The sequence below is a fragment of the Drosophila albomicans genome, chromosome 2L, assembly GCF_009650485.2.
Source record: "Drosophila albomicans strain 15112-1751.03 chromosome 2L, ASM965048v2, whole genome shotgun sequence".
Classification (NCBI taxonomy): domain Eukaryota; kingdom Metazoa; phylum Arthropoda; class Insecta; order Diptera; family Drosophilidae; genus Drosophila; species Drosophila albomicans.
In genome coordinates this window covers 14,171,320-14,186,891 of record NC_047628.2, presented here as the reverse complement: position 1 = coordinate 14,186,891, position 15,572 = coordinate 14,171,320, and the positions used below count along the sequence as shown (strand labels likewise).

The following is a 15,572-nucleotide window of genomic DNA, read 5'->3' as shown; positions in this document are numbered from 1 at the left end:
CAGAAAGTTCATGCAACGTCATCAGCACGTCAGGGAGCAATCAACAGCAATATCATCATCATCATCATCAACAGTAGCAACTTAATCATCGAGTTTGTAGAGCTTGTAAAGCGCACATAAAAACTGACATAAATTCAGTTAGCTGTGATGCATACGAAAGTATCTAATAGTTATCATCTTTTGCAGTCGCATTCGTCGGCAACATTGTATAATTGACTGCATGCCTGACTGAGCCACTGACTGACTGACTGACTGACTGCCTGACTGACTCTCTGAGTGAGTGACTGAGTGAGTGATTCAATGCGTGCTGCACTTGGCAATTGCTGTGCTGTTTGGTAGTTTATTCCTACAGTTAGATTGAGAGATACAGATACTGTGCATCGAGTTGAGCTACGGGTCTTTGGATCATCCCAATGTTATTCTTTTCCCCTATCCTCCTCTCTCTTCTCGCCCCTTGGCCCGCATATTCATTCAAACGTTTTGCTGTCTGCGTGATTTTTGAGTTTTGGTTGTCAATTAAAATACCCAGAAGTTTAATAGCAGCAATCTGTGTGAAGGCGTACTTTAATAACTCGATGAGTTTTTCACTGGAACTCCGTTGATAAATTGACAACAGACTGTTGACTTGTGATTTATACTGCTCATGTTATATATGGTTGCATCTAATGCGTGAGAATTCAGTTGAGAATTGTCAACACAATGCAATCGAAATCTGATATAGGGGCAAACTAATAACAACGATTTAAAGTCAGCAATCTGATGACGAAGTTGACTAGACTTAAGAAAACATTGTATCACATTTCATACGCTAATAACTTGTAATATGTCATGATAAAATCGAATATTTGCTCAACTCTTTTTGTAAAGTGTTTATCATTAGATTAATAGAATATAACAATACAAGAAGAAATAAAGCACCCTAAATAATAATATTACATTTATACTATACAATAATCCGTAGTTATTCCTAATATTTTCTTCTACTTCTTTCCTTTCTTGCATGTCTTATATTTTATTGAAATATTATGAATTTTTGATGACAAATGTATTAAATAATATATTAAGCCTTTACTTAGCTCTGTTTATATATAAATGATGTGTCCCAAGATTAAATGAATGTTTGTTTACAGAACAATATAATGTATACCAAATATTAATAATAATATTTATGCCTTCTTCATTCCTATCATTTTCCCATACTTGTTTCCTATCTTATATTCTACTAAAATATTTGATACGCATTATGCCCTTATCTCTTGTAATTATTCATAAGATTTCAGTAATATCTTCTTAAATAACATATTGAATTTATCCATAATTTCATACATAAAATATGTTTCAGAAGCTTAAATAAATAACTGTAATTAAGGCAAAATAAAGCACTCTAAATAGCAATAATATTTATACTATACATTAGCCTATTCATTTAGCATATTCTAATCTACTTATTACTCTACTACACTATAAACATTACTTTATTCATTTCATAAATTCTAACATATATGCTATCATACATTCAACATATTTCCTCCTTCTTACTTCCCGCATTACTTTATTCATTTCTTATATTGTACTAAAATATTTTCTGCACATTATGAATTTTTCTCTATGATGTATTTTTGCCTTTTGCATTTCCAAGTGCTTTTCCCCACTTTTGTCGTGCATTCTTATTTTATGAGTTAGTCGAGCAAAGGGCAAAAAGAGACTCTCGATTGGCTTCATTTGGCAGTTCGACATGCGCGTTGAGCTTCATTAACTTTTTGTTTCTCCTTCACTTTTGCAACATTGACATTTGCTTAGATGGCACCCAGTCGAGCGAGCATATTTAATGGATTGCCAAAAACTTTTAGTCCCTAAAACTGTGTCGAGAGCATAAACTGAGAGTTGTGTAGGAGAAAACACACACACACACACACACACACACACAAAAGGAAAAAGCCGGGAAATCTTGTTCAGTTACTTTGTGTGAGCTAAACGACAGATGCAGGCAGGTATTTCTTACTATATATACAACACAGGCAGAAGGCCTTTTGTTTGTGCCCTCTGGCAGCGCTTTTGTTTATACTTTAGTTGTTGTTGTGATTGTTATTTTCTGTTTATTACAAGTAAAAAGCGCCACTTGCACTCTCAATGTGGCAGCTGCAAGCTTACTGTGGCATTGACTAGGCCATTGAACCGAGCAGCAAGTGCATCATTCTGATCGGAAAACACAAGTCGTATATTTCCTATTTCACGGCAAACTTTTTCAAGGTATCTCTCAACGTCTTCATAAAAACGTGCCCCCATTGAATAGTCTCTATAAATAGCGCAAAGAGTATCAGAAATCTAAAGAAAATCTGTCAGTGTTGTATTACATTTATTCTAGAGCAATCTTTTGTTTATGAAGAGCTGACGATTTACTTTTGTGTGTAATGTATTATCTCTTTAGACAATTATTTGCTTTTTGTTTTTAACTCTAATATCTAAATATTACAGCGTTATAATAATAACATTGACATGAATGAATAATGAGATCATCTAAGCATACTCAGAAATACTTTTCTTTACGAAGAAAAATATAATTGTGACCTACTTCGAATTTAGATGTTATCAAAAGGAGATAAAGAATAAGAATAACTAATATTTAAATATTTGATGAATATTGTAATCTGCTTTGTAAAGTTAAGAACCAAATTGTCAGTAAATATGACTGAATAAATATTCTTTTACATACGTCTCATCATATGTAGTTTTCTCACAAGCAACAATGTATTATTAGAATTGTGGTCTACTTTAGTGCTCTTGTCGGTCGATACATTATTCAAAGAAGAGAAAAATATGGATAATTTATATTTAAATATTACAAGCATATTGCAAAATACTTCAAACGAATACAGACAAGAACTGTCTTTAAAAATGCGTAGAAATATTGCTTTAAGAAACATCTAATCATAGTTTTCCCGCAAGCAATATATCATTATAATTGCAATCTAATTTTATCCACTTGCCAGTCTAAACATTATTCAAAGAAAAGAAGGAATATTTATTAGCGATATTTAAATATGACAATAAAATTGAAAAATAAATATTTTAAAAGATTTAGGGTAACACATTCCTAAACAAAGAGGAATTATGTTTCACACGAACAATATTTATATTATTTGTGATCTAGTTTAATTCTTTAACATTATCCAAGCAGCATATAATATTAAAAGAAATACTTTAAGAAACTAAGCCGAAAACTTGCCTTCAACTTTATACTACTCAAATAATAACAAATTATTCTAAATAATAATAGTGTGAAGAAATATTGCGTGTAATATTTGTTCAGTTCAGTTATTTCTATAGACCATTATAGTAAGTGCCACATTGGCAAACACAAAAACCATGTAATGTATCGTGACGACACTTAACGCCTCTGTTTGCAGCACGTATAGCAATTGCCCCTCCCTCGACACGCGGCCGTAGAGAAAACGCCAACAATTTCCCAACAATATAACTAGTATTATGTCGCATTTGTTGGCCACGTTTGTAACGCATTTTTGGCAATTAACTTGAAGGCCGCCGACGCCGATGCCACAGTTCGAATCTCGATTATGTTGGGTCGTGTAAACACACTCACGAAACAATTTGGCTAATTTGTATTTGCCACAGAGAGGTGAAACGTCAGGACCACACAGCAACAGCAGCAACAGCAACAAATAGAAACAGAAAAGGAGAGTTGGTAAAATGAGAAAAGAAAAACACAATTCGAAACTGATTAATGGGCAATGTGGTAGAAGAAAGAAAAGCCGTTTTTGGGAAATTGAAAAGCCAATCGCATTTTGTACTTTTGCTTGTTGTTGCCGATGTTGTTGTTGTTGCTGATGTTGATGTTGTCGGTGGGGCAGTTTGTATTTATGTTGTACAACAAATGATGTGCCGGCCAATTCGACAGGCAATCAAAATGAAGTTACGTCCACGTGGCCATTAATCACAAGTCTACCTCTCGACTCTCTGACTCTGACTCTGTTTCTGTCTCTGGTTTCGACTTCAAACCAATCCGTTTGCGTTGTTTCCATTCTACAATGCGCCTATCGTAATCGAGTAATCGAGTAACAGCAAGGCAAAGAAAAACGATTTAAAAACAAATTAATAGTGTGGCAATTTGTTGAAGAAAAATAAAGGGGGGAACCTCGCTTCCAATGTTTAATTAGTTTGCGGAACAAAAGAAACGTTCTTATTGTTATTATTCTTTGCTGTTGCCGTTGCTGTTAATGCTGCTGTGGCAACCGCAGGCACATTGGAATTGTGTCTGGGTTCGACTTTAATTAAAGCCAACCGGACCAGCCAACAACAACAACGACAACAACAAGATGAAAACAGAAGAATAAAAGCCAAAAGCTTGCACTTTGAACTTTTGCACAGTGTGCCAAAAACAGTTTGGCCTTCATTGGCTTCAGCGCTCGAAGAGTTGAAGAGCTAAAGAGCTAACGAGCTTGCTGTTGTTGGAAAGCTAACTGGAAGCCTGCTGTTGTCCCCATCGTCCAGCCAGACTGCCTGTTTTTCCGCCCGCCTATAGAAGCCGCCTGGAGTGCAGCCTCAAGCGCAGATCCTTTGTCAAAGGACGAGCCCATAAACAAGAACAACAAGAACAACACGACGAAACCCGCCCGAAAGGCTTCCATTTGCAAATAATTAAAATTGTGCGGCCAGCAAAAGAAGAAAACTGTGAAAATGTGCCGGAAAATTGTGTGCAGCGAGTAAACAAAAGCAACAACAGCAAATAAAAATTAAGCTTTTCCAAGGGACACACACAAAACGAGGGCGCCGAAATAAAATAGTAGAAATTGCTGTTAATGCAAATAAAATATACAAAACAGAACAGAAACAGAGAAAAAAACAGCAGAATGCGAGGAAAAAGAATGCAAAAGAAAAAGGCAAGAAAAGCGCCCAGGGGAGTGGAGTTCGCAGTTATGCGATGCCATGTTGTAGGAGAATTTTAGTTAATTAAAACTAAAAGTGAAAATGCGCAAATTGCGGGTAATAAAAAACGCTTAGGGGACGCCAAACGGCGATAAACGACAACGCTGGAATTTGAATAACGACCAGAAAACCAGAATGAAGAAAATTGATATTCGACTCGGCAAAATGATAAAGCGAAATCTAGCGAAATAAATAGAAAAACTCACAGAGAGAGAGAGCGAGAGAGAGAGAGAAGAGCCCAAAAAAAAAAAAACAAACAACAAAAATAGCGACAAAAAAAAATGCAATTTGAGATGCAAACACAGCGACAACAAAAATGTAAATAAAATTGTGGAAAATGTGAAAATTGCATAAATAAAATGGGAATGCAAAACGGAGATGCATAAATGAAAAACTACTAAGCGAAGCCAACGCCTGGAAAACTCGCTGCGTTGACAAAGTGCGATGCTGGAAAACTAGAGCGCAATGCCAAAGAGAAACGCTCCCACTCCCATTTTTGTTTTTTGTTTTTGTCTATTCTCGAGCACTGCTCTGGACAGGACCTGAAGGCGTGGACAAACACAACGGCACATTTCCGTGCAGTGCAGCTGCTGGCACAAAGGATCAAAGGATACTGAGAGCTAAGCACCGAATGCTAGAAATGCGGGCTGCTTGGCACTTTATCGCATTTAAGGTGACAACGAATTAGCTCAACTTGGCATCTCCAGAATGCTGAATGCATTTCACCTCTACGATGAGCCAAACAAGACTGCATTCGAAATGAGATCACAGTTTATCAGATGGTGACAGCTTTGACAAGTAAAAGAGCTTAAATATCATTTCATGCTAGAAATTTGTATAGAAAACAAACTTCTAAAACCGTTCCAGAAACAAGAAATATATTCATTTACTATATCGACCTGAGCAGAATTGGTTTCCATATTGTGTCATCAACTGAAGTTGTTAATTTCTTGTAATTATAATTATAATAATTATTTTAAAACATTCCCATACATATGTATCCAAAATCTGTTATTAAGGAATTATACTGAGAAGACAAAAATATTAAATTAAACTATCTATAGACAAATAATATAAATATATAGATAATAAGAACATAATATATGATTGTTATTCATTTTAAAATTATTTTATATTATGCAAAACTTTGTGCTAAACTGTTAACTATGAATATCTATACACAAGCAATACTTTAATTATTCTTAGAAAATATTTATCTTTCTTTTTAAAAGAAGTGTTCATTATTATAGTCTATTATTAGTCCAATCAAAGTACAACATATACATACCTAAACAAAAATGTTATCCATTAAATAAAGTAGCAAAATTAATTATTTTAAAACACTTCTAAGCATACTTGAAACCCTTTTGTTATTGGATAAAATATGAAATTAAACATTCTTTCTACAAGCAGTATAGAACTAATCATTAAAGAGAAAAATTGGTATTCATTTTATATTATGAATTTAGTACTAAACCTTCAAATAAGACTATCTATAGCATTCATCCCATAAACTATGTTTTTATTATATTGAATTCCTTCATTTTGAAATCCTGAATGTTTTTAAAACTTCACAACAAACTCATTATATTTATGACAATCGAAAAATAAGAGAGAATCTTTGCTAATTGACACTTCAAATCTATTTAAATTACAAAATTGCCTGCCAACCATTTTAAATATCGCTAAGCTTATTTAATACAAAAAAATGCTACTATTTGCATTATATACTGTAACAGATTTTTTAGTGGCACAATTAGCTATCTTGTTTGACGATTTCCGCTTTGGTGGCACAAAACTTAAAGAGCTTTAAGCGGCAACTATGCAAATGTCTTTCTTTGTTGACCAGGGACACAAAAATGGGAGCGCATACGTAAGCAAATGGCAAAAAGAGAGGTAAAGAAACAAACAAAAAAAATAGAGGGGGAAAAAAGCAGCAAAAGAAATGCAGATTAAGTCAGCGATTTGCCTCTGGTAAGAGAATGAATAGAGAGAATGATAAAAATGTGGCAGGCGGGCAGGCAGGCAGGCATCTGCTGGTGTAGCTCCAACTGCTGCAATGAATATACATAAAACCACAACAACAGAGGTGCAGCAGCTCTACGAGTATATAGATATGGTGCAGATGGAGAAAAGAGATACAGATACAGCGAGGCGAGTATCTAGCAGATACTATATACTTTTGTCTATATATACGTGCATGACAATTAGGTGCAAATGAGTAGAAACGCATGGAGTTGGCATCAACCAGAACAAGAAGACGGCCAAGCATCTACTACAAATGTGTTGGCCCTTGAAAACAACATTGGAGGCGTCAATCGCCTCGAGGCCTGCATCAAAGTCCGCCGACCAAAATAGCAGAAGACCAAACAACATTTTCCATGTTTATTTCAATTGCATTTGGCGGCGGCAGCTAAAAATTCTCATAAATTGCGTAAAGCAAAAGCAAGAAATTGTAAAGGGGGAAAAAAGCTATACAAATAAAAAGCCATTGGAAATTATGAAAAATGCCAAGTGAAGTGGCGGCGAGTCGTGAGGCGTTACTGGAAAAATCATCATTAAAAATTAGCTGCACTAATTTGTGTGAAAATTGGGTCACAAAGAAGAGGAAAGGGGGAAGTGGGAGTGGGAGTGGGTAACTGCTGCCAAGACGTGTTGAATGCGGCAATTGGCAATAGCAGCGAGGCATTTGAAGCTGTTGGAGAGCGTGTGCCAAGTCAATGAAGCCACAGCAGCTTAATTGTTTTAATGCTTTGAATTAATTGAATGGCAGCAGCGACTTCTCCGACTTCGACTCCCACTCCCATTCCCTGCCCCATGCCCCATGCCACCTTCAAACTAGTTGCAAGTGCGTTCCGTTGTTTACTTGCGCCAAATTTTTCGTTCAAGCGGCTGGCAATGTTTGAAGTGCCCCCCGAGAGTTGCAGCCAATGAAGCGCAACCAGCAGAATATGCTTCGGCTAATAGACTGATTGCAGAACTTGCAACAGTGTGAAGCGAAGGGAAGAGGGAAGAGGGAAGGGCAGCAGAGTGTCGGATACGATTGGAGCAGCAAATAAAATCGAGTGGCGGGGCGTCAAAGCGATAAAGGGCAGACAAAACTCACAAAGCGAGCGAGTGGGAGGAGATCAAAATCAACATCAGCATCGACATCGACATCGCAACGAACTGAATTTAAATGTGGTGTTAATAATGCAAAGCGATTAGAAAGATGAAAGTGGAATGCACATATAAAAATTGAAAGCAATGCGAGAGGATATAAAAATACTATATGTATATATATTCCGCTGTATTCATAAGTGCTGCGATTAGCAAACTTACTGCTTGTGCCCCATTGACTTCATTTGCAAAAAAAAGTAAACAGAAAATCAAATTAATTTCAATTGCCATCGATTTTATTACAACTTTTAGTAGCTTGTTTCGTTTTACTATGTTTACATTTTAGCATATTTAGACAGCAAGGCAGAAGTAAATACAGCAGTTAATATATGTAAATCGGAAGAATAACATTTTTAGATAGTAATCATAATAATCATAATAATTTAGTACCATTAGTCATTAAAATTCAACCAATTAAACAGCCAAAAAGATGACGAAAAATCAGTTGTTGTTTAAACATTACAAAAAGATTTTTATGGTTTATTTATAAATGTGTAGTTAAGGGAATTGTATTAACAGGAATATGAATGTGATCAATATATAGGTACATACATATGTACCATATATAAATACCACCAAAACAAAGATTTGTTTGTTTAAGAAGTATTTCGGATAATAAATAAAACAATTAAACTCGACTCAACAAGAAAAGAAATATTCGAGTTGGCAATATTAAACTTTTAAATACCTTAAATATGTTAAGTTAAATGGGTTGATAAGATGATTAAAATAACCTTGCAAAGGTATTTACGCAATTAAAATCAAGCATACGATAATTGACATGTCATAACATATAGTAGAACTTTGATAGGCCTAGTAGCGAAAAATAATTAATTGCCTTTTTACAAGGTTGTCTCCCAAGTGGAGATAAGTCATTCATCTCAATTTTTACGATGTGCTTTATTTAAATTTACAAAACTGTCTGCAGCTGCATCAGCCTTGTTATCTGCCTTTATTGTTGTTATTGGCAATCAGAATTTTTGTAAACAAATTAGTCACCTGTCATTGCTGAGAATTATTGAATACTCATTAAAATCGCCCTCGAGACAATAACGAAAAGAAATTTGCGATGCTCTAGGAAAATCAGAGAAAAGAGAGCTTTGGAAATAAACAAACAACGTTTTTATAGTCGAATATGTCAGAGGCTCAGATTTATGGCATTTTCTTAACTATACCTATAAAATATGCCTACTTTATTCCGTTGACAATTCAACCTCAAAAAAAAATGTACAAAAAAAAGCACATAATAACAAATTTAGCTTAAAGGTATCGGCATTTTAATCTTCTGACTCAGTTACATTATCAATGGATGGGCAGAAGAGAACGAAACCAGGGGTGGAGATAACAGAGGGACTCTCTCCTTCTCTCTCTCTCTCTCTCTCTCTCTCTCTCTCTTCCTCTCTTTCTCACTCTTGTCTATTAAATTGCAAAGTGTGATATGCACTTAATAGGCTTTTAATTGGCAATATATTCAATGGAAGTAGGCGATCTTTTTTTGTGTGTAATGTTTGCGTTTTGCTTCCACATAAATCTCCATTGAATCTGAACAATTATGCCAGACAATTAATAATAAAAAAAGGCAACAAAAGCGTGGCGCACACAAACAATCAGCTAATCTACATCAAAAGATCTAAGCGGAACGTGCAGTGCAATCCCAATAATAAACACAAATTAATTTGTATGCCAAGTGGCAACTGAAACTCTGCCTCTGCCACATTGATTCGCACCCAGACAGCGACTCAGACTTGGGGTTAAGTCAACAGAGTGGGGAGGGGGTGATAGAACGCTCGGCTTATCGCCTTTTCCACGAGTCAAACAAACTTTTAAAGAACATTTTTATGAACATATAGGGAACGAACTGTAGCTGCATGAAATTAGGCATTAAAATTTTTTTTAAATTGTGAAACATGTAATAATCGTAATCTTTCAAATTTCATGTTATCAAAAGTTAATTATTTGGAGTACATAATAATCACAATAAATTAATTATTCAATTTGAATAATTTGTATTATTTAATAAGATTATTAAATTGTAATCTTCCCATTAAGTTATCAATTCACAATGTGAGAATCTGGTTAGGCTTATCACTTTTTCCGAAACCAATTCAGAACCGAATTTTTATGATTATATGTTATAGGGGAGCACGAATTCAAATAGACATGAACATTGATATTATTAAATATATAATAATCATTACTATGTTGGCACTATAACTTTTTTCAGAATTAATGTAAATTGGAAAAGAATTTCTATTATTGTGTTGAAATATATAATACTACGGAAGCAAAATTTAATTGTATATTTAATTTTATTTTATATATAGTAATAATAAATTTGATTTCAACCTTTAATTATTAATTATAAGTACTAATTGAATTATCAATTTTCACAATTGTGAGTTACAATTTGTGACTGTGAATTGAATTGCTAAGCTTCATAAGCAATTTGGTCAACGTCACCTATTGTCCCATTGAGAACTTGCATGTTAGCGTAAGTGTAGACGTCATATGTTTACAGTACTACACACAAAAGCTGACGTGACATAGATCATGCAAAAACCAAAAGCAGTCTTTGCCTGTCTTCAACAGCCTCCTTCTACATCACGCGATGGCAATTTCACCACAGCAGCGACGATGTGAGGTGACTAATAGTCGCAGTCTTTTTCCAAGCATTCAGTGCTTGAAATGCATTGAAATGTGGCTAAGTAATAAAAAAACCTATTCTCCAATCGAGAACATTCAAGTTAACGTAATTTTAAATAGGTCGTATGTTTGGAGTATTACAAAGAATTACAAAATGCGTAGAAGCTGACGTCATGCAGATCAAGCGAAACCAACAGCCGTCTTTGCCTGTCATCAACAGTCTCCCTGAACATCACAAAGTCACGTGATGAGAATTACACCACAGCAGTGTCGATGTGAGGTGACTAGGAGTTGCAGTCTCACCACAGATGACTAAAAAGCCCTAAGCAAGTTGAAGACAAACAGAGACAGAACGAAGTAGAGCAGCACAACGCTAATCGAACTTGTCGTTTATTTCATAATTAAGCACATAACTTACCGAACGTTGCTTAAGTGCCTGTACTTGTAGCTGGCGTTGTTGTTTATGCAGTCGACGCTTCTTTTGCCGATTCTTTGCTATAGAACCGTTATTCGACGATGCTGCTGGATAACTGTGTGCGTTTAGTAATGGTGTGTCTGTTGTCTGCACTGCACCCACATCATGATTGTTGTTATAATCAATGTAAGCCGTCGTCGTTGCGATTGTTGTTGTTTTTGTTGGTCCATGTCTAATGGCATTTTGTGAATCAAAGGGGTGGCGACGTCGAGAAAAGTAACGGCAACGATGAAGTTCGCGTCGCTTTCGTAGATGCTGCTGATGGCTCTTTGCCAGCCCTGGCAGTGGAATCTTCATCTTGATTGCTGTGCTGCAGTCATCAGCTGCAGCGGGCAAAGCCTGTGCCGGCTTCATATGGACGACGACGTGTTGCTGGTCATTAGCGTTGGCCTCTAGGGCAAGCACACAAACAACAAGCAGCAGCCAGAGCAGCACCCAAATCACGTTTCTCAGCATTTTTTTTTTGTTTTTTTTGCACAAAACTTTGCCACAACTGAATTTTAATTAAATTTTGACTACTTTTCGTATTTGTATTAGTTAATTACTATTTTCTGTCACAGCATTATAAACAATCATTTATTTCGCACTAAAACTGCAGCAGCACCGCAATCCAAGATCCACTTGGAAGTAACTAAAACTGAATAATCACACACACACACCCACACTTATGTCGTTTCCAACACGAACATTCGCGACCACAGTCAAAAGACGTTTGACTCCACTGCAGTGGGAGTTAACAATGTTCGCATCAAACCGCTGTCAACAATAACAACTGCGAGCAACATGCTAGCTAGAGAACAAAACACAATCGAGAGAGAGAGAGAGAGCAAGAGAGCCACAACATGCGAGTATTGTGCGTGCGTTCGTCAATAGTGCTGTAAGAGAGCGCAAGCAGATGTTGCTAGACAGGTTCATAGGCTGTGGCTTAGCAGCATGTTGCTAAGGCTGCGTGTTGAGGGCGACAGCACAGTATGTTGCGGTAGCTTTGTCAGCTGTTTTGTGTATAAATTGTTTATGATGGTTTCCTTAGCTAAAGTGTTATTAAAATTTGGCTATTGTGGTAATGCAATTTTACACACAATGTGACTACTTAAATTTGATATTATCATATGTGAATTTATTACTGACTATTTTATATAAGAATGTTTTTAAATTTGTCATCGTATTCAGTGAAATATTTAATAAAAGTTGCAATTTAGTAGCAGTAGTTGTTGTTGCCTTTACTTTGTCTTTCGTTTTGGGGATTAAGTGGTTATTGTTTGTGGTTGTCAACAAGCCATGCAGCAGTTTTATGATTGATCGCCTGACTTGCAGCAACGTGCAACACATCCCATCCGTGCATTGTGGCACCTGCACCTGCAACAGCATCTGCTGATGCTGCTGCTGCTCGTCTCCCGCTGCTGCTGATGAGGTGTTGCCCACTTGCACTTAATTGCGTGTTGGGCCAACGAAATCAACGCCTCGAATGCTTCTGAATTGCGTTGTGTGGCAAGGATAAGGGGCAAGCAGACAACAAAAGAGGGGCCACTGAGCAACTTGGCGCCCTGCCGCGAGTTGGTGGCCTATGTGGAAAATTTATGTGGCCAGTTGCCGTTGCTGTGGTCGACGCGCTTGGGGCATCTTTGGGGCGTTGCAAGTAGCCAGCCATGTGAGGCAGGCCACGCGAGGCCAGCGTTATTGTTGTTGCTGCTGCATAATTGATAAATGTTTACAAATTATTATGTTGCACACACAGCCACAACAACAACAACAGCAGCAACGGGCCACCCAGGCGCGGTGAAAGCAGCCGCCACAGAATTTCGTTACGTTCAGTTCGTATTATTTTTTTATTTTATTTTTCTAGCAACGTTGCCAATTTTCAGCACGTTGCCAGTTTTCACAATGGCGCCACCTTGCACTCCGGTTTGCTAATTAAAATGAATTTCTCAATCAATTTTGCAACGTGCCACAGAGATAATGATAATGACAATGAAAAGTATAATGCTGATGATGATAAATATTTATGTAGAAGGTCAGCGCAGAAGCAACAGTCGCAATTAGATCAGATAATGCACGGCAGCAAAATAAAAGAGACAGAGAGAAGGAAACGAAGTTTCCGATTCGATTGCAAATCGAAAATCAAGTAAATGTAAAATGAAAATGGAAATCAAATTTGTTGCTGATGACTTCAGTTGGACTTTCATGCTCATCCCTCGCCATTAGCCCATTGTTGCTGCATGCTCTGCTTCAGTTTTCAGCCTCGCCCTGAGTTGCTTTCAATTTGCCTAAGTTGCCATTTGAGAGAAACAAAGAGGGAGGGGAGGAGGGGGGATAGCAGCTGCCACAAGCAAAAGCAGATAACCGCAGACAAATATATATACGTGAATTACAAATACGTATACGAAACGCAAACGGAATCAGCATCGGTATCGGCATCACAAATACGAATTCAATACAAAATGCAAATGAAGCAGAACCAAAATGCGCCGCAAAATCATAAAAATCAAATTGAAAGCGGCCCCAGGGAGGATAGAAAGAGGGACGCGGAAGGAAGACGCGGGGGGTATCTGCTTAAATAATTGACATATCGAAAATGAAATTGAAACCGCCACGGCAACAAAAAAAAAGAAGAAAAGGTGCAGCAATGAGATGGCTTAATGAAATCATATTAGAGCAACAACCCCTAAAAATATAAAAGAATAAAGTAGAGCATCCCCTAGAGGTGACAGTCGCTTCCTGCTCAATTAGCAGGGCTGCGAAAACCAAAATCCTTTTTTCTTTGTCAGGCTCAGAGCTCAGAGCAGCGAGCTGATCTATGACACTTGGTCTCTATGTATCCAATTATGTTGAAAAATATTTGGGAAAAACAAAGCGGAGCTCCTCATGATGACGATGATGAGGGGCTGCAAATTGACTTAAGATAAAGTGGCTCAAGAGCTGACGGGTTGACTCTACATCCGTCTGTCTGTCAGTCTGTCTGAATGTTTGTCTGACTAACACACAGAGAGTGTCGCCCAAGGCCACAACATGAAAAAAGGGTGCATAACGCAATTTCCGGCCAAATGCGATGAGTTTTTGGGTGTAAGAGAGGTTTCCATTTGAGTCAGCAGACAAATATTTGGTGCTTGGCAAAAGTTGACATTGGAAAAGGCAACTGAAAACGGCAGCCAAAGGTCATGTGTGTATGCAAATGAAGAATGGAAATCAGATAAGCGTATTATGACATATGGAAATGCTGCACACTTTTTAATCTTCCACTGCGAGTAGAATGGGGCAGAAAACGCACATCACATTTCCACATTTTACGAGTCTTGAAAATCTTAGAACTTCGTCAAAAATAACATGAGAGCTGGTTTTGTTTAAATATTCTTGACTTTAACATATCTTCTAGTTGGTCTATAAAGTGGCCGGCATCTTTAAATTTAGGGAATACTTTGAGCAAACATTTTAATTTTAGGACTACTTTAAAAAATCGATTGATCGATTTAACTTGAGTACAAAGCAAGCTAGCTAAAATTTAAATGACATCGGATTAGGGACTTGCATTCTAAATATCAAATTGCTTGGTCGAAAAACACATAACACATTTCTACTTTTAACGACGCCTCTAGCTTTAGATGTGAGTGTCTGCATTTTTAGCTGGGAATCTTATAAATTCATTTTAAATAACAAGTATGCTATTTTTCCTATTTAAGTGTAGTCGACTATTTTATACCTTGCAGACAGTCAACGCGCCATAATCTTCAAAGTTTGAGAACATTTTTAGTCAACTTATATTATTTGTTTTTTCAATAATACGAAAATTTAGGTCTTGGTCTTACGTGTTCTCGATATTTATATTCCTTTAGGACTATGAAATCTTGAGTTTTATGAATATCTTAATTAAATCTTTTGAATGCCAAATTTTGTTAATTTAAAACAACATCCATTAATTAATTTTACCATACTAGAATAGAAAAATTGCAGATTTATTAAAATTTTGCTCAATATTTACATACCTTAAAGACGGTTAAAAGATGTGGAAGATCATCATGATTTTTCCAAATATCTTAAACCAATAATAATTAAATGATTTAACCACGCAAGCTAGTTAACACCACTAAAACGTCTTATTAACGTTAATTTAAATTTGCAAGTCTCTACACTTTATAGTCTCTGCAACAGGCAGAAAGACATTCGACCAAAAATTAGCCATAGTTGGCAATACCCTTTTTACCCAAATTAAAATGATCATTCTACTCGAGTAGTGGCCATAAAACACAAAGACCCAATGACATAGATTGCAACCGAATGCAACTGCAACAGTTGGTGGCCACCCGTTGATGAGCTGGAAATCGAATTGGAGTTGCTGCCACACCTGGGGAGGCTCATT

General features: G+C 36.5%; 1 protein-coding gene across 4 annotated transcripts in view; it reads right to left on the bottom strand.

The window, feature by feature from the left end:
- Positions 1 to 15,572, bottom strand: part of LOC117564629 (probable WRKY transcription factor protein 1) — an 82,009-nt gene that overhangs the window by 34,396 nt on the left and 32,041 nt on the right. For 2 of the 4 annotated variants that reach the window (XM_034243488.2, XM_052002410.1), the window contains exon 1: positions 11,165 to 11,754. The exons of the other annotated variants lie outside the window; for them this stretch is intronic. In XM_034243488.2, coding sequence (XP_034099379.2) covers positions 11,165 to 11,677 — 513 coding nt within the window. In that variant the 5' untranslated portion in view covers positions 11,678 to 11,754. Of the gene's footprint in view, positions 1 to 11,164; positions 11,755 to 15,572 lie in introns of those variants that run through there. 4 annotated transcript variants of the gene reach the window in all.